Source organism: Eubalaena glacialis, chromosome 13, assembly GCF_028564815.1.
Source record: "Eubalaena glacialis isolate mEubGla1 chromosome 13, mEubGla1.1.hap2.+ XY, whole genome shotgun sequence".
In the NCBI taxonomy this organism is placed as follows: Eukaryota; Metazoa; Chordata; class Mammalia; order Artiodactyla; family Balaenidae; genus Eubalaena; species Eubalaena glacialis.
In genome coordinates, this window is record NC_083728.1 from 57,614,634 (window position 1) to 57,632,575 (window position 17,942).

The 17,942-nt window shown below is 40.8% G+C and overlaps 1 protein-coding gene across 1 annotated transcript in view; it reads left to right on the forward strand.

Moving 5' to 3' along the window:
- Window positions 1–358: 358 nt before the first annotated feature.
- The window catches only part of LOC133104195 (ATP-binding cassette sub-family A member 17-like), a 93,091-nt gene continuing 75,507 nt past the window's right edge, over window positions 359–17,942 (forward strand). Inside the window, 7 exon segments of the mRNA XM_061209846.1 lie at window positions 359–412; window positions 862–1,123; window positions 7,759–7,886; window positions 9,055–9,217; window positions 10,680–10,939; window positions 15,388–15,504; window positions 16,440–16,557. Coding sequence (XP_061065829.1) covers window positions 359–412; window positions 862–1,123; window positions 7,759–7,886; window positions 9,055–9,217; window positions 10,680–10,939; window positions 15,388–15,504; window positions 16,440–16,557 — 1,102 coding nt within the window.

Sequence of the window (17,942 nt, forward strand, 5' to 3'; positions counted from 1 at the left end):
AAAGGCAAGGTCAAGGCTGGAAATATAAATTTAAAAGTCATCATGTAGATGGATTTAAACCCAAAATACTGAGTGAGAGCACCTTCGGAGTGAGTGCCACTGGAAAAGAGATGAGTCCACAGATGGAGCCCTGGAGCACTTTAATATTTAGAGGGTGGGGAAGGGAGGAGGAGTCAGCAAAAAAGAGAAGGAACTGCTAGAAAGGAAGGAGGAAAAGTAGTCCAGAACGATGTTCTGAAAGCCTAAGAGAAGAAAGCTTTTCAAGGATGAAAGAGTAGTTCAACATTTTTATGTTATGCATAATATTTCCCCCATTTGTTTCCCAACTAGTGGTGATCCCTCCTCTTCAGCTAGAAAAATGACGATGTTCAGGAACTTAAAACTTCTTCTCTGGAAGAATTTCGTTTTAAAGGTAGGTATGGTTATCTGTAGGGAAAATGTGAGTCTCTTTGGGAGGAACTGAAAGATTTAGTTAAATTCGTTTCTAATAATGGAGTAAAGAAAAAATTAAGACTTTACTTGTAAAGGGGCCCTTTTCTGCAAATGAGCCATGTTTCCACAATAATTCTGTTAGCCCTAATTATTGAAGGTAGCATCATTGTTACTGATTTCTAGCCATTGGTGTTATAGAAAAAATAAAAGGAGATGTTTCTAGCTAATTCTCATTCTGTTTTTTTCTTTGTCATGTGTTGTACAGGGAGGCTGGAAGAAATGAAAGCATTCTTTTATTTATATATATAATATATATTTTAGTGAAGCATAGTTGATTGAAAACGTTCTTAATGGAAGAACATTTGCCACGTAGCCACTTAATGCTGTGTTCTATTTTGGATTAACATACGGCTTTTGTTTTTATTTTAGAAACGAAAGACTCTGGTAACTGTCCTTGAAATCTTGATGCCATTACTATTTTCTGCAATTGTAATGTATCTTCGTTTTGGTAGTTTGCCAAGAAATAGACCTTCTGTCGACTACTGTGCAACTGATATCACTTCACTGCCAGAATTCTTCAATCAATATCCTCTGAAAAATAGATTTCAACTAGTTTATATCCCTTCCAAAAGTGAAACTTTGAAGAGTATCACTGAAAGTGTGGAAAAAACCTTTGGCATTGAGTTTGAAGGTTAGACATAAAGATGCGGGAAGGATAGAGAGGGCATTTTTATAAAGTATAGTTTGAAGTTTTGTCCTGTGAGTCCTTACAATACTGATTCCAAATCTGGGGTCTCCGAATTCTGAAGAGTCTGCAAAGGTGGTAGTTGGGGGAAAGCAGTTCACGAGGTATAGTTACTATTTCACACAACGCACAAGAGACTTGTATATTTATGTCACAAGGCTTCAAGGCTAGTTAAAATATTAAGTATTTGTTTTTAACTCACTGTAGCGACACTGGTTATCTCATATTAATCCTGGTTTGCAGTCATAATATGTCTCTGACTAATAAAAGACAAAACATTCAGAGTTTCTGAATTAGCCTTTTAACTGGTCTCTTTCCTCCTCTTCTTGTCCCATTCTTATCCAGTCTCTACGTGGAGCTAAAAAGATCTTTAAAAGATCTGTGGGATCTGGCCAGTCTCCTGCTTCAGCCCCTTCAGTGACTTCCCGTTGCACTGGGAGTCAACTAGACCCTTCCCCAGTCTTGCCGGCTTCCTCTCTTCCTTGTGCTCCCATACTGGTGGTGTTGCCACCTTTCAATTCCCGGAATCTGTGAGCCTTTCCTCCCTTCTGACAAAATGTTTTGCCCCCACGTCTTCCTGTGGGTTGCTCCTTCTTATCACTCAGGTTTCAGCTAAAATGGCACTTAGAAATGTAGGTTTTAGGTTTCCCATCTCTGCCTTTTTCTCTCTCACAGAATCCTGTTGAATATGTTCATAGCATTTTGATAAATGTTTAATTACATTGCCACTCACTGCTTCCTGTGCATTGTCTGCCTTTCCCTGTTAGGTTCCACCTCCGTGAAGGCAGAAGACTATGTGTGTTTTGTTCATACACTGTGCCTGGCACACAGTAGGTACTCAATACATATTTATTGAATGAATGCAGTTAGGTAGATAAAATTTTTCAAAATATGGAGTAATTTTTCAAAGTTCCTATAATTGTAATATATGTTTTTATAAGGTATCTAATAATATATAAGGTAGAACGTGAAAAGAAAGAGTTCTCCTCTCTCAGCTTTGAGTGCCACTCAATGGAGACAATTCTTTTAAAGGACCTCAGTGGTAAAATGTGTGGGAACTTCTGTTTTGAAAGTTGTGCTTTATGTTTGCCTAGTATTCTAAAATACTATTCTAATTCAGTTACCTTTTATAAATATGAGATTACGAAATTAAAAGAAAAAACCCCAGAATTCCTCCGTGGTGAGGTGATAATTTAGATAAAACATGATGATAAAGAACAAGCCATAGGAAATGGGAGGGTGGTGAGTTTCAGGAGTCAGGGGCTATCCAGGCAGGCACACAGCGAGTAGCCAGGCCCTGAGGTGTTTGAGGATCTGAAAGTCATCAAGGGAAGCTGAAGTAAGTTGAGAGAGTTAGATGAGGTTTGAAATGTCTGTAGGAGCCACATAATTCAGAGCTTTGCAGGCCTTGTTAGAGTGTTTGGGTTTTCTTCTACATGCAGAAGGAGCCATTGAAGTGGTTTTAAGAAGACAGGTTATGCTGCAATGTAATTTGTTTTAAAAAGGTTTCTCTGGTTATTCTCTGGAAGAGTGATTGGAAGGGGAATTTGCAGACATCAGGAAGGGAAAGATGCCTTGCTATTTGCCAAATCCAGTGCTTTCTTTCCCCTCTTCTTTTCTTTGTCCTCATTGTGACAGGGATGCTTTCATCCATCTTTTGCTTTCATCCATCTCTTTGGAATTCTCTACTGCTTTGAATGCTGTGATACTGTAATCTTCATCTATTTCTACCTCCCTGCCATTTCCACTGGCGTCTTCCTTGCTCACTTTTTGTCCTCAAGCAGTTTTCTGCCTTCTTTTCCTCCCTCTCTCCTTATTACAGAATGATACATGACACAATGCAGTGTTTAATGTAAAAAGTTAAAGTTCCCATCCCTAATCCCACTTCCCAGAATTCTTTGTTAACTGTTAGGGATGTATTTTTCTGGAATTAAAAAAATTTTTTAAAGCATCTTAAAATTTACAATAAATACAAGAATTCCTTGCACTGAAAATTTCAAACAATATAAAAAGATAATAAAAGTTAAACTCCCCTCTTCATGCCATTCCCCTAAGCAAATCCTCCACCCTAGAAGTAAGGACAAACAATAGTTTGACGATCCCTTCCAAACTGTGGTAGACTTCTGGGTTTTTTTCTTCCCAGCATCTATCGACCCTTTTGATATATGCACAGCCTGTTTCTCCCTGGAGGCCTGATCCCTCTCCCACTCTGAGCCCATGATGACTCCACCCTGGGCTCAGGATGAGTCATGTAACCTCTGTCTACACCAGTCTGCACTTGGCAGTCCCCTTGCTATAGGGATTCGTCCAGGGAAGACACATAACTCAGTAAGACTCAAAGAAACACTTAGATTTTTTTCCTGGGAATTTCTGGGAAAAAGATTATTGCTCTTCTGCTTCTGGTAATATGGCAGACTAGGTTATTTGGATCAACCCTCTTTTTGAAAAACAGATGCTGGATAAATATTAAAACATGTTCTTAAAAGTATTAAAGGACTAAATAGACAGTAAGGAACCATCAAGACAAACAACATAGGGTAAAAATATTTTATTTCTTGATCCAAGGGGTAATTACTTAGATGTTAATTTTATAATTGTTCATTAAACTGAACATTTGTGTTTCATATGCCTTCCTGTATGTATGCTATTTTGTGCCATTTAACCAAATATGTGTGTATGTATATGTGTGTGTTTAAAAAGAAACCTAAATAAGGCTAAGGAAACAAAAGAACAACAACAACAAAAAAACCCATATATAGGATAAAAGGAAAATTTACTCATAATCTTTTCACCCAGATACAAATGCTGTTTAAAACCTCACATACACCCTTCCTGCCCTTTTTCTAATAAAAATAGGATCCTTTTGTATGAACTCTTTGTAACCTACTTTTTATTTACTGTATTGTTAAAATATTTCCATATTCTTAGATATTTTTCTTAAAAAAAAAATCGAGGTGAAGGAAAGAACCCAGAGAGGTCAGTGGAGTCCTCAAACTGCTTCTTATGAAAACTGCATCATATGAGGGGAAACTGAGATGTAGTTTCAAGCCTTGTAAGGCACAGAGGGAAAGAAGAAAAAGTCAAGGCTCATTCAGGAGGGACGTCTCACAGGAGACCATCTCCCCATAGAGCTGGGATCCCAAATGCCTGTACTCTTAGTGTAAGCTTGAGCCAGAAGAAAACACATCTCATTCCCACCCCTGAGGGGCTGTGAGGAGAGTTGCCTCCGAACTGAGCACAGCAGCAGGTGCACCCGTCCCGGGGATTTGTAACTCAAATTCACATCAGCTGGTTGTCCAAAGAAAACCCCTCAAACTATGGAGTGAGATGTCGACTGCCAGATGCAAATGTAAACCTCTGGAGGAACACGCTGTGATTCTGTATCTCAAAGAAGGGTGGCCACAAATGTATCACGGTCAATGAGCACATACCAGGAAACAAGACAACAAGGACGAAGATCAGTATGAACAATAGATGGCAAAAACAGAACCAGAAATATTTCAGATAATGGAATTATTAGCCTCACATTATAAAATCACTATGTTTACTAGATTTAAAGAAATAAAAGACAACCTGAAAGTATTTGTAGATAGCATTTCACTATAAAGAGTCACCTAGCAGGTGTGAGGGGGAAAAAAAGAACCAAACAGAACTTCCAGAAGTGAAAAATAAAATGATCAAAATATAAAACTCAGCTGAAGGTAAAACTGGTGAATTGGAAGATAGATCTGAAGGAAAATTTCAGAATACAACACAGAGAGAGATGAAATGACAAAATATAGAAGAAAGGTTAAGAGACAGGGCCCTTGTTACTCAATTCAGAACTTGAACTGGGAAGTCTTAGTCCCAGGAACTGCTAGCAACTGTCTTAGGACATCAAAGAAGTAATACGGAGGGAGAGAAAGAAAAGTCTTTTTTTTTTTTAATTTTTATTGAAGTATAGTTGATTTACAATGTTGTGTTAGTTTCAGGTGTACAGCAAAATGAATCAGTTATACATATACATATATCCACTCTTTTTTAGATTCTTTTCCCATATAGGCCATTACAGAGTATTGAGTAGATTTCCCTGTTCTATACAGCAGGTTCTTATTAGTTATCTATTTTATATATAGTAGTGTGTATATGTCAATCCCAATCTCCCAGTTTACCCCTCCCCCCCACCATCATACTGAGTGAAGTAAATCAGACAGAGAGGGACTTCCCGGGTGACGCTGTGGTTAAGAATCCACCTGCCAATGCAGGGGACACGGGTTCGAGCCCTGGTCCGGGAAGATCCCACATGCCACGGAGCAACAAAGCCTGTGAGCCACAACTACTGAGCCTGCGCTCTAGAGCCCTCAAGCCACAACTACTGAAGCCCGCGAGCTTAGAGTCCGTGCTCCGCAACAAGAGAAGCCACCGTAATGAGAAGCCCGCGCACCGCAAGGAAGAGTAGCCCCCGCTCACCGCAACTAGAGAAAAGCCCGTGCGCGGCAACGAAGACCCAATGCAGCCAAAAATAAATAAATAAATAAATAAATTTTAAAAAAGACAGAGAAAGACAAATATATGATATCGCTTATATGTGGAATCTAAAAAAAGGGTACAAATGAACTTATCTACAAAACAAAGTCTTGATCGTACAATTTGAGAACTGGATCAAGTCTCAACTTTCATGGATCAAGTGGTTGTTTTTCTTTAAAGAATGGGTTTTGTTCTGGTAGAAAGTTAAAGTTCAGTTTCATCAAAAAGTCTATCAAGACTTTTAAACTTTTTTGTGGGGAAGGTGTGGAACAGCTTTTACTTTAAAGATAATTTATCCCTTTACTGAGGTGTGACTCTTCTGAATGCCTCAAGTGATCACCAGGAACTGTCCACACTGGCTGGTCAGAACTCAAATGCCTCCTGGTCTTATGTGCGCTCTGGGCACCGCTTAGCTCATACTTTCCTGTTTGCTCAGGCAGGGTATATCTTAGTATTCATTAAAGGGGTCCTCTGTGCAGATTTCTAGGGCGATTTCCAAGCACAGGCTTCTTCTCTTGGGAACTCTGCCCTGCAACTCTTAGCCGTTTCAGACTCTTCAAACTCTAATCTCTGTCAATGCAGCCACATAGCTGCGTTCCACTTGGGTTTCCCCTCCCTATTCTATGGTCTGAAATGTGCCTCCAGACAGAAAACCAGGGCAATCTTAGTGATTACCTTGTTTGTTTCTCTTTTCTCAGGAATCATAATGCTGTGCGAGGTATTGTCCATTGTCTGATTCTTGATTCTTTTCTTTCCTGTCCAGTTTTCTGGTTATTTGTGGTAAGAGGGTAAATTCAATCTCCATTACTCCATCATGGCCAAAAACATAAGTCATAGATTTTTTTTTTTAACATACAAACGAAAGTGGCTTAAAGAGATTGTGTCATGATAAAGGAATTGGGGGCTGATGGTAGGTGAATGATGCTTCACCTTTTAACCTTTAGTATCATTCAAAGTTTTACCATGTGCATGCCCTGTTTTTTTTTTTAATCTAGTTAATGAAAAATTCTCATTAGTATTTTCAGAGACTGAAATTTTCAGTTTCATTTCCAAAATGAAACTGGACTCATGTGAAAAGGAAACAGTGAAAGAAACAGAAAGAGGACTTGGAAATTAAAAACGATTATCAAAATAACTTTCATGGAAATAATAAAATGGACATGTTTGAGGTTCTATTGGTGATGGGGAAGATAAAGTCAAGGAAGCCTCTGAGAATGTAAAGCAAAGAGACAAAGAAATGGAAAGTATGAAAGGTGGGTTAGACATGAAGGGCAGGTCTGGAAGTCCCACCTCATCTACTCGGATTTCTAGAAGGAAGAAAGGAGAAAAATGAGAGGAGGAAAACAAAGTAATATAGAAAAGATTTCTGAACACCAGCATTTCCAGCTTGGGTGGGTTCACTAGTTACAAACAGGGGAACAAAAAAGAGCAAACTTGGGCATGTATTAGTGATGTTTCTGAACCCAGAGATTAAGGAATAGAAGTCTCACTGGCTTCTGGTTACCTACAAGGAAATCACACATTACACTCAGCAACGCTGCATCCTAAACGGTGTAGTAACACCTTCAACATTCTGAGAAAGAATTCTTTTCAAGGAGGATCCTGTATTAAATTGTCAGTCAGATGTGAGGGCAGTTGACTATAGAAATTACTTCTCTCATCAGAGCAGCTATATTTCTTTATGATTTTGTTTCCACTTTTGGTTGTTATAACCGTGAAGAGAAGGCTGCAATGGAGCAATAATTTCCTCACTAACATGGACAAGAATTGTGCTCTATGTACTGTAGCCCTAAGTGCGACCTAGCTAAGAAGAACTCGAATACAAGAGCTTTCAGAATGCCACGGAGGCTGAGGCTGTTATCATTTGACTTTGTGTTCCCACTGCCTAGCACAGCCCCAGGCATCTTACACAAGATGCGCCCATTTGTTTGCAGAATGAAGGACTGAGTGAATGACGGTTTCCACCCTTCAGTTGAGAAGCTGGCAAGACCATATCTCCTTCGGTAGAAAGAGGATAGTTGGGCAGCATTTGCCTTCCCACCAGCCACTCACTAACTGGATTTTTCTCTCTGTAGTTCTAGGCTATCCTTCAGTACCTTCATTTGAAAATTACATAATTCAGGATCCCAAAGCTTTCTACGTATTGACTGGAATTGGTTTTGATCATGACTTCAATGACAGCAAGGAGCCCTTGCCACTTGAGGTAAGAGCATCTTTTCCATCACAATCTTATTGTGCTACCCAGCCTTGAGCATCAGTTCAATCAGCAGTCTTGTTACCTGAGCTGCCTCTAGTCAGCTTTGTCAGCTGGTGGCAATCTTATTTCCAGAGGAGGTAGGAGAATACTCCTGATTTTATATCTTATATCCTGGACTTTGAGATCCCTTCCAGTTTTCAGATTCTTTAAAAGAGAAGACTTTTTTGGAGTAAGCCTCTGTCGCAAGGGTACAGGACGGCATATTTTCAGCTGCTGGATTACAGAAGCGAGCCCCAATGCCAGACTCCATAGACTGGAGTCCCAGCTCTGCAGCGTCCTACTGTGTAACCTTGGGACAGTCACTAACATTCCTAGGCCTCAGTTTCCTTATCAGTGTAATGAGATTGATAGTAGTTCCTAACTCATAGAACCATTGTGAGGATTAAATGAATTTATGCCTATAAAGTGCTTAGAACAGAGCCTGGAGCAGAGGCATTTTCCAGAAGGAATAGTTATTGTCATTATTACTAATCCCACAGACTTCAGATATGGTAGATCTGTTTGTTTAAGGAAAAGGCAGTGTTTTAAATATCAGAATACTTGTTTTCTGCTTTAGGATGGGAAAACCACTAATGTAGAGCTTTTGTGTTGTGCTGTACAGTCTATCTAATGATCAGTTGTTAGAACTGGCATGGGATGTTGGTAGGTGGAGACAAGGCATTTTTCGAACACTTACTAATGCCAGGCCCATCACAGGGACCACCTCACTTGATCCCACAGCACCTCTGAGGTAGGTACTGTTAACATCATTCCCATTTTACTGATGAGGAAACCAAGGCAAGAAGATTAAGTAATTTGCCCAAAGTGCCATGGCTATTCATTAGGAGATTGGGGTTTGGATCCAGGTGGTCTGGCTCCAGAACCTGCACTCAGAACTGTTCTGCAGCACTCCTTTCCGGATGGGGGCTCAGTAGCCCCTTGTCTGTTTCTTAGAATGGTCACAGCAGAATGCAGAGAAGACCACAACTACAGTGTGCTCCGCAGACGGACATCTACCACTGTGGGTGCCTTTCCTCCCATCGCAGCTGACGTCAGGCACACCCTTGCTCTGGCTTGTTCCTTTTCTGAGTTTCACAATCTCATGACCGAATTTGTTTCTCTTTATTCTTCATAGGTTAAGTATTACTTGCGCTTCAGTTGTTTTCAGAGGAATTATTTATTCTTGAGGCTAATACTCCATGAAGATGACTTTCAAGGCTGGAGCACATCCTATCATTATCCTCCTAACCTAAACCAAGAACACTGGGACTATGGACTTTCCGATGGGGGATCCCCTAGTGAGGAAGCCTCTGTGTGTTATCATGAGCACAGCCTGCTTTTGTCCCATATTTATGATGCTATTTGTGTTGTTTTTGCTCTCTGAACACTTGCTAAACTAACATTTCAGAAGAGGTTGAAGGAGTTACATTTAGAAATGTGGCATTCTGTAAAACGCTTACATTCTAGAGTAAGTTAGTCCAGCAGTTATGCATTTGATTGTTTTGTACTGATACTGAATTGTTCGAGAGAAGAGTGGAAGCATTTTACAGGAACAAGTGCCTTCTTTATGTTTCTGTATGTGTTAACTTTTCTGCTTATAAAAATGTGTACCTGCCGTTAACTCTCTGCAGACTATGGGAGAACAGTGGGGCAACGTGGAGATCTGCTCATCCTCTCTCCTCCACAATAAGCATCGTATTCCTGACTGGAGTCCCACGAACTGATCCTCTCTTGGACTCACGCCCTCCACTTCACTGCCGAGTTTTGGTCTCCCTCTTTGTGAGGGGTTTAGGGTGACCATCCTCTAGGGAACTAACTGCTCTTAGAAAATTAAGTTGACAGTCTGCACCACCTTGTAGAGTGACCACACAATTGACCTGAAGCCGTGGGCTTGCAAGCCCCCCAAGTGGGAATCCAAGTCCCAGGGTTTATAGTTTCATGTGATTCTAGAAAAGATGTGAGCAGTTCTGCAGTCAAGAATATGTAATAGTTCCCAGAACTTTATCATCAAATTTGTTCCTGCCTTTTTCATCCTGACAGATCTGGAGGCCTGCCTAGGTCTAGGCCAACAGAAGACCTTAGTCCCCTCAACTCCAGTGCTGGCATACCCAACCCTGGCTCTGCCGGTTTGGAAGCCTGGTGATCCTTGCTTGGAAGTGGGGCCGTTATTTCGTAGAAGACTCCAAAACCAGGGCTCTTTGCCTTTCAATCTATTGTTCCCCAAAGCTGACCTTAGCACACCAGCTGTGCTGTATTGAAACAAGGGTTACTTATGGTAAAGACTGTTTTTGAGGCTTGGCAGCAAAATTCAGTGACCATAACCCTTGGACTACAGCAGTGACAACTCAGAGACAGGTCACAGCAGTTGAGGGGGGCTGTGTCTTCCAAGTGCTTTGAATTTAACTACTCCTATGTGCTGGATGAGCAAAACTGCAGAATGGGCACACTTTCCCTGAAGCCTGAGTACTTAGGGGAGAAGATGCAGTCCCACCTGGAAGATTGTAATATTGGGTATCCCTTATTTTGTCTGCCCAGAACTACTTTACCCCATTTTCTGATAAAAGACACTGTCCCTCAGCCACAGGGGTCCCATTGTGACTTTCTGCTCTTTCTTCCATATTGTAGCATCTTGGCTATAGGAGTGCCTTTTCTATTCCTGTCTGTGTGTGAATGGCTAGCCATGATCCATCTGAATTATCTGTTGTTTTTCATCTTCATTCTTAATCTCTTATACTTGATATCCACTGCTTTCTCCTGTAGGATACAACAAAGAAGGCTTCCTGGCCATACAGCATGCAACAGATAAAGCCATTATGTGGCACCACGCTCCCAATGAGACGACCAAGTTGTTTGAGAGTCTCAGTGTGCTTCTGAAGAGATTCCCACATGGAGCCTGTGTCCAGGACAGTTTCTTCCTGGTCCTTCAGAATGAGTTCCCTCTTTTCCTCATGCTCAGCTTCATCTGCATTGAGCTCACCACCATCAATTCCATTGCACTGGAGAAAGAGAGGAAACTGAAGGTAACTCCATCACATCAGATGTGTGCCTCTCCCTGGACAGGAATGTATGGGAGCTGCTAATAAAAATGGCCAGAGTAGGAGGGAGGCCAAGGCAGGTAAGAGGTTGCTTTAGGTATCAGAGCAAACTCCAAGCAACTTGGAAGTTCTTTCATCATTTTAACTGGCTTGCAACTTAATTCATGTTATTACATGAATTCTTACTTTTAGACTGGGAGCGTCCAGCCTAGTGGTTCCTGATTTGCTAACACGCAGCCTCGCACATGATAGGTGTTCAGAAAATGTTTGTGGAATGACTAACTGATAAATGAGGGAAATAATCATCCAAAATTAACTCGGTCTCATTTTGCTGCAAGGTAGATGGGAAGCGTTCTGTAGAAGATACAACTTAAGACAAGGTTGATCTTTCTGCACTCCTCTGTTGCTTACTTAATCTCTCCTGTTACTTCTCTCCTCACTTTTTGCTCTTTAAAAAAATCTTCTCTTCTCACTCTTTAGTTTTCTTCTCTTTTTGTTGCTTCTTATGTATTAAAATAGCCTGCCAGTGGCTCCCTGAGCTTTGCTTGGCCTCACCAATAGTGTTTGGTTTGCTCTGTCTTCTTGCATATTCAGGCATAAGGAGCAGTCTCATCCTGCTGCCTTGTTAGGCTGCGTCTGATAGGGTGGAAAGGCAGGGAACCTGCTTTGCGCTGTGATGGGTGATGGTGGGACAGTGGCCTACCTGGCAGGCCTCTCCACTTGGCTCTGCACCGACTGAAAAACCACAGGGAAACTAGAAGCTTCTGGTGTGTTGTTGGAAACCCCTTTTAGTTCCTGGATGGGAGAGAGAGTTTTCTTCTTCCTGTTTGTTAAACTGTTTCAGCAACAAATTGGTGGAGGGAAGGGGTGGGCATCAAATGTTTACACTTAATGCCATTGAATTGGTTGTGTGTTTCCTATTTCACGCTTGAGTCTACTCTTTAGACAAGAGTAGGTTAAAGAACACTTTTGAAAAACTTAAAAGTAACCACCAATAGTATTTAAAAGTAGGATATATAATTCTTAAAACCCTGGAGAAAATAAAAGGAAAGAAAATATAGTCCTTATACCAAAAGACAGAAAACAAAGGAAATCACCAAAAGAAGCCTACAGAACAGAAAGTATAATATTAAATAAGGTAGCAGAAGACCAAATATGGCAGTTATAAAATAATAGTCGATGGGATCAGCTTTCCTTTTAAAAGAAAAGAAAAATTAGAATAGCTCAAGAAACAAAATCCAACTAACACAAAATGGCATAAAACATGTTGTTTGTTGACTTAATAGTATGTACTTGTATGTGGTGCTTGCCTTGTGCTGGGCAGCACTGTAGGACCATTCATTCCTTTCACCCTCCTACCTTTTATTTGACCCTCCAGATGCACTCTTCACTTTTCTCCACTTTGTTCTCTGTCCGGAAGGCTGAGCCGCCCATGTTCCAAAACATGCTCCCATGGGGAGGGAGCCCGAAGAACTTCAGAAGAAGGAAGTAGGGGGCTGAGGTCAGGGTGTGTCCTGTCCCCCCGTCCCAGTTCTCTCCCCACAGGTAGTTTTGGGCTCGGTTTGTCCATTAGCTGAAGGTCACTGTCTTCTCAAGGTATCTTGCTCCACAAGACTCTCTCCTCTCCTGGGGTCTGGTAACCTCTCTTCCTTCTCACCCCTTTGGGCCCAAAGGTGATAATAGCTCTGTTGGCTGCTGGCCCTAGGTTTCGGCACTGTCCTAGTGTTTCCTATCACTGTGTAAGCATTTGTAATTAGGCCTCTTATAAACAAACCCTCCTCAAATTATTCTGATTTGAGTATAACATCTGTTGCTTTTAGGGACCCTGACTGATACACAATTCTATGAGATAACTACTACTATTATTCTATTTAGTAGAGGAGGTACCCTGAGGCACACAGAGATTGATAATTGCAAGATAACTTTATACAGGACAGTACAACTAGCAATAAAAAACAATTTTCGTTCTCAGATAAATAATATCTCTCCCTAAGCAAAGTAAAACAGATTTCCAATAATTAAGCTTTTGCCTTTCCAAGTGGAATCTTAAATGACATATGCCAGAGAGGAATATGCTCTATTTCGGCTGGGTGAATTGTCTGAAAAAGGGCGTCCACTGGGGGGTTCTAGAAAAGCCCTTAGCCTTGGAGGCTGATAGGATCATGAGTTAGCGCCTCCTTTCTGTTCACATTCTAACTGAGACTCAGCCCAAACCTTTCAACTCTTCCTTGGTAAGGAACCAGGAGCAGGTAAGTTACAGTCCAGGAGGAGTCATGAATATGGGATCTGTTCCATGAGGGAGGACGCCCTGACAGAATCTGTCCCTGGGACCAAGGTGGGAGAATGGGAGAGGGGGGCAACCAGTGTCACTTTCCACTTTGAACACAGGATACAACCAGTATTCTGAGAGCTAGGCCCTTTTCAGATCTAGTTTTGATATGGTCTGACTATGTAAATAGGTTGAGGAGGATTAAAATGGATTGTCTTTAATTTAGAAATCTCCTGCACAAGCCCTCGCACCCTGGCATAAGCCCTTTGCTCTAGTTGAATAGATCCCTTTTCTATCCCTTAAGTAGGTGCTAGCTATTCCTCCTGCAGGTGGGCCTCTCTGTTTGGAATGCCCTCTACCTGAAAATTCATACTATAGTTCATGTCCTTCAGGAAGCCTTTCTAAATTTCATCAAATTTTCATCCCATCTTCCCACAGCATGTTGTTTCCACTTCTGTTATAGTATAGATGGAGCTTTCTTAACTCATCTCCATGTAATCCGTTCCCAAATTAACTGACACTCCATCACTTCTGAAAAGCTTTTTGCTTGGAGCTCCCAGCACACTGCAGCTGGTGAGCTTCTCTCTACTACACATGGGCTTATGGCCTCTCACCTGCTGAGTTGTGTGTTTATCAAGGTTTGTTCCTAAATCTCTTCATACCTGTACACGTTCTAATAATTTGTGCCTTAATTAAATTTTATATAAATGGATGAAAAGGACTGGAGTTGCCTTTGAAAGTTTATTTGAATGTTTTGGAAAGATTCAGTAAAGTAGCTCTCTAAAAACATGTTAGTAGAGAGTTCCCTGGCAGTCCAGAGGTTAGGACTCAGCACTTTCATTGCCAAGGGCCTGGGTTCAATCCCTGGTTGGGTAACTAAGATCCTGCCAGCTGCGCAGTGCGGTTGGGACATGGCGGGTGGGGCGGGGGGACGGGGGGAAGCATGTTAGTAAATTTCACGTGGGTGAAACCGCTGTAAAATTTGGGGGAAAAAATTATAAAAGCCTGGGAAGAGTCTGTACTAGGTTACTTTACACCTGTATTTTGCATCCTCAGTGCACTTTGAAGACTGCGATCCTGGAGTGAGCTTTATGTGGACATTACACTAGTGCTCCAATGAGCACGCCCATGCTTCAAAAGAAGAGTTCATGTTCTGACATCGCAGTACTAGCACACATTACACATTTATGTGCTTTAAGTGAAGATGAAATTTTAAATCATGTGTATGTCACTTTTGTGATTCCCTGATAACCAACTTGTTTTTGATTCATTGACCTACTACCACATCCAATCTTGAAAGATAAAAACTCTACTTCTGTACTTAGGGTGTGGAGTATACAGGGTTATTATCATATATGTATCTCCAGTACTAGATTGTGAACTTTTGGAAGGCAGTCGCTCTGCCCGTTGTATGTTTTCTGCATGGTACCCAGCATAGAGCTTTGCGTTTATTCACTTATCAAACATTTATTAACTTGTATTTACCAAACATGTGCATGTGAGTTACAGACATAAATGACACAGTCCTTTCCCTCAGGCGATTCATGTTACAAAAGAATCCCAAGTGCTAAGGTAATGGAATGTATGGATGTGATGGCTGTGTGGAGGATGGGCGAAGCTGACCAGAGAAGGCTTCACAGAGCAGGTAACTCTTGAACCAGGTTTTGAAAATCAAGTAAGATTTCACTACATAAAGAGAGAATGAGAGAAAAAAGAGTCAGAACAACATGTGTGAGAGGCAAAAAACAAAAACAAACAAACAAACAAAAAAGACATAGAAGTCACGGTGTATTCAGTGAATTGCAGGAAGTTTTTTGTGACCAGAGCACAGTATGCCAAGGAGTTTAGATTCTATCCTCAGAGCCATAGGAGTCATTTACTAATAGTCAGTGTTCAATAAATGAGTGAACTAGCAGTATACTTACCATTGCAAAAGAAGAATAATTTTAACACAAGGCCTACTACTAGATAAACTCCACTTTCTGGTTTGTAGGTCTCTTTCCAACTCATTCAGTCTTCATCACCTCCATGATCCACCTCTTCCCAGGACATACATATGACCCTTCATCCCAGACTGCTCAGGTTTCAGTAATAAACAGCTAAACCAGACCAGTTGAAACTGAGCATTAGACTCTGTAACATCTGGTTCTTTTGCTTTTTCTAGGAGTTTATGTGTATGATGGGGCTGCACAACTGGCAACACTGGGTTGCTTGGTTCACCATGTTCTCCATTTCTGCCTTCATTGTTGTTTCTTTCATGACCATTCTCTTCTGCACAAAGGTACACGTCTCTTATCTTTCAGGATGTGCTAAGCCGTGAAGATATGGGGAAAAAATTTGGTGTGGTGTGGGTGGTGGTGCTGAGATTCAATAGATGATGAAAACACAGTTATTGATGAACATTTTTAAAACCTCAGGTTGATATGTGGTGGTATTTGCTAAAACTTTGGCAGATGAAGCATTGAAACTTTATGATCTGGGAGAGCTTTGCCCTCCCTTCAGTTCACTGGTCTTCAAGTAGTGGACATGGGTGTGTTTACTCCATTAGGAAAGTGGAATTCCAAAAGATGTTTTTTATAAACTTTAAAACATTGCAAATTTTGTGCTCCATAAATAATTGAAAATAGCTATTGTAAAAGATAAGAACATTCTTTTATGCCCATGGTATCTTGTTAATTTTTCCTTTTATGCTGCCAGTGGAATTTAGTGTTCCAATTTGCTAACTTGTATTTAATAATTAAATTATAATATATGGATATATGAAAATTTACCTTCTAAATCACCAAAATTGGGGCACTTTGTTCAAAGGAAGGCAAGAGAACCCAGACTATATAGCAAAATATATAAAACAAAGAAAACGGCCAGAAAACAATAAAAAGAGGAGCTGTAAGATATCAAAAGGAATATTAAAATTATTTGTAATAGTGATAATGATAAATAGGATAAATTCTCTTATTAAAGCAAAAAGAACATTCACATTGGGCCAAAAATTGATATCAAACTTATGCTTTCCTTAAAAGAGATACACGCGTAGAGTGTAATTTGTAAGTGGTAATGGAAGCTGGATCAAAGGTCTGCCTTAAAAATATATATATATTGTTTTGCTTAAGATAATCTTGGTCTTTTAAAAAATTTATGCATTATTTTAAGGGTCCTTTATGCCTTCTCTTCATTCTTTTCATGTAAAAATTATGTGCATCTGTGATTGTTTTGTAGGTAAACGATGTGGCAGTGTTCAAAAACAGTGACCCTAGTTTGATATTTGTGTTTCTAATGTATTTTGCAATTGCCACAATTTTCTTTGCATTCATGATCAGCACATTCTTCCAAAAAGGTGAGTCCTGATACAATTTTCTGTCAGGGAGTGTGTTTATGACTTCTTTTCTTGGTAGCATTGCTGTTCTCATTACCTATGGCATTAATTATTATTCCTTCAGAGTCAAGTTTTCACTTTTTTTAAAAATTAATTTATTTTATCTTATTTGTTTTATTTTTGGCTGCATTGGGTCTTCGTTGCTGCGCGTGGGCTTTTCTCTGGTTGTGGCGAGCGGGGGCTACTCTTCGTTGTGATGTGCAGGCTTCTCATTGAGATGGCTTCTCTTGTTGCAGAGCATGGGCTCTAGGCGTGCGGGCTTCAGTAGTTGTGGCACATGGGCTCAGTAGTTGTGGCTCACAGGCTCTAGAGCACAGACTCAGTAGTTGTGGCGCACAGGCTTAGTGGCTCCGCGGCATGTGGGATCCTCCCAGACCAGGTCTCGGACCCGTGTCCCCTGCATTGGCAGGCGGATTCTTAACCACTGTACCATGAGGGAAGTCCCTGATCAATTGATTTTTGACAAAGGGGCCAAGACAATTCAACAGACAAGGAAGAGTCTTTTAAACAAATGGTGCTGGAACAACTAGATATCCACATATAAAAGAATGAAGTTGGATCTCTACATAACATCATACACAAAAATTAACTCAACATGGATTATAAACCTAAATGTAAGAACTAGCTAATACTATACAACTCTTAAAATAAAATACAGAAGTAAATCTTCATGATCTTGGGTTAGACAGTGATTTCTTAGATATGATATCAGAAGCCCAAGTGATAAAAGAGAAGACTGATAAGTTGGACTTCATCAGCATTAAAAACTTTTATGCTTCAAAGGATACAATCAAGAAAGTGAAAAGACAACCTACAGGCTGGGAGAAAACATCTGCAAGTAAACTATTTCATAAGAGACTTGTGTCCAGAATAACTAAAAGAAAACTTACTCAAAAATAAAAACACAAATATTCATAACTCATTCTATAGGCAGCATTACCTTGATACCAAAGCCAGAAAACACATCACAATAAAACTACAGGGGGGGACTTCCCTGATGGCGCAGTGGTTAAGAATCTGCCTGCCAATGCAGGGTACATGGGTTCGATCCTGGTCCAGGAAGATCCCACATGCCGTGGAGCAACTAAGCCCGTGCGCCACAACCACTGAGCCTGCGCTCTAGAGCCCGTGAGCCACAACTACGGAGCCCGCGCACCACAACTGCTGAAGCCCACATGCCCTAGAGCCCCCGTGCTGCAACAAGAGAAGCCACTGCAATGAGAAGCCGGCACACTGCAACGAAGAGTAACCCCTGCTCGCAGCTACTAGAGAAAGCCCGCATGCAGCAACAAAGGCCCAATGCAGCCAAAAAAGAAAAACAAACACTACAGGGGACTTCCCTGGTG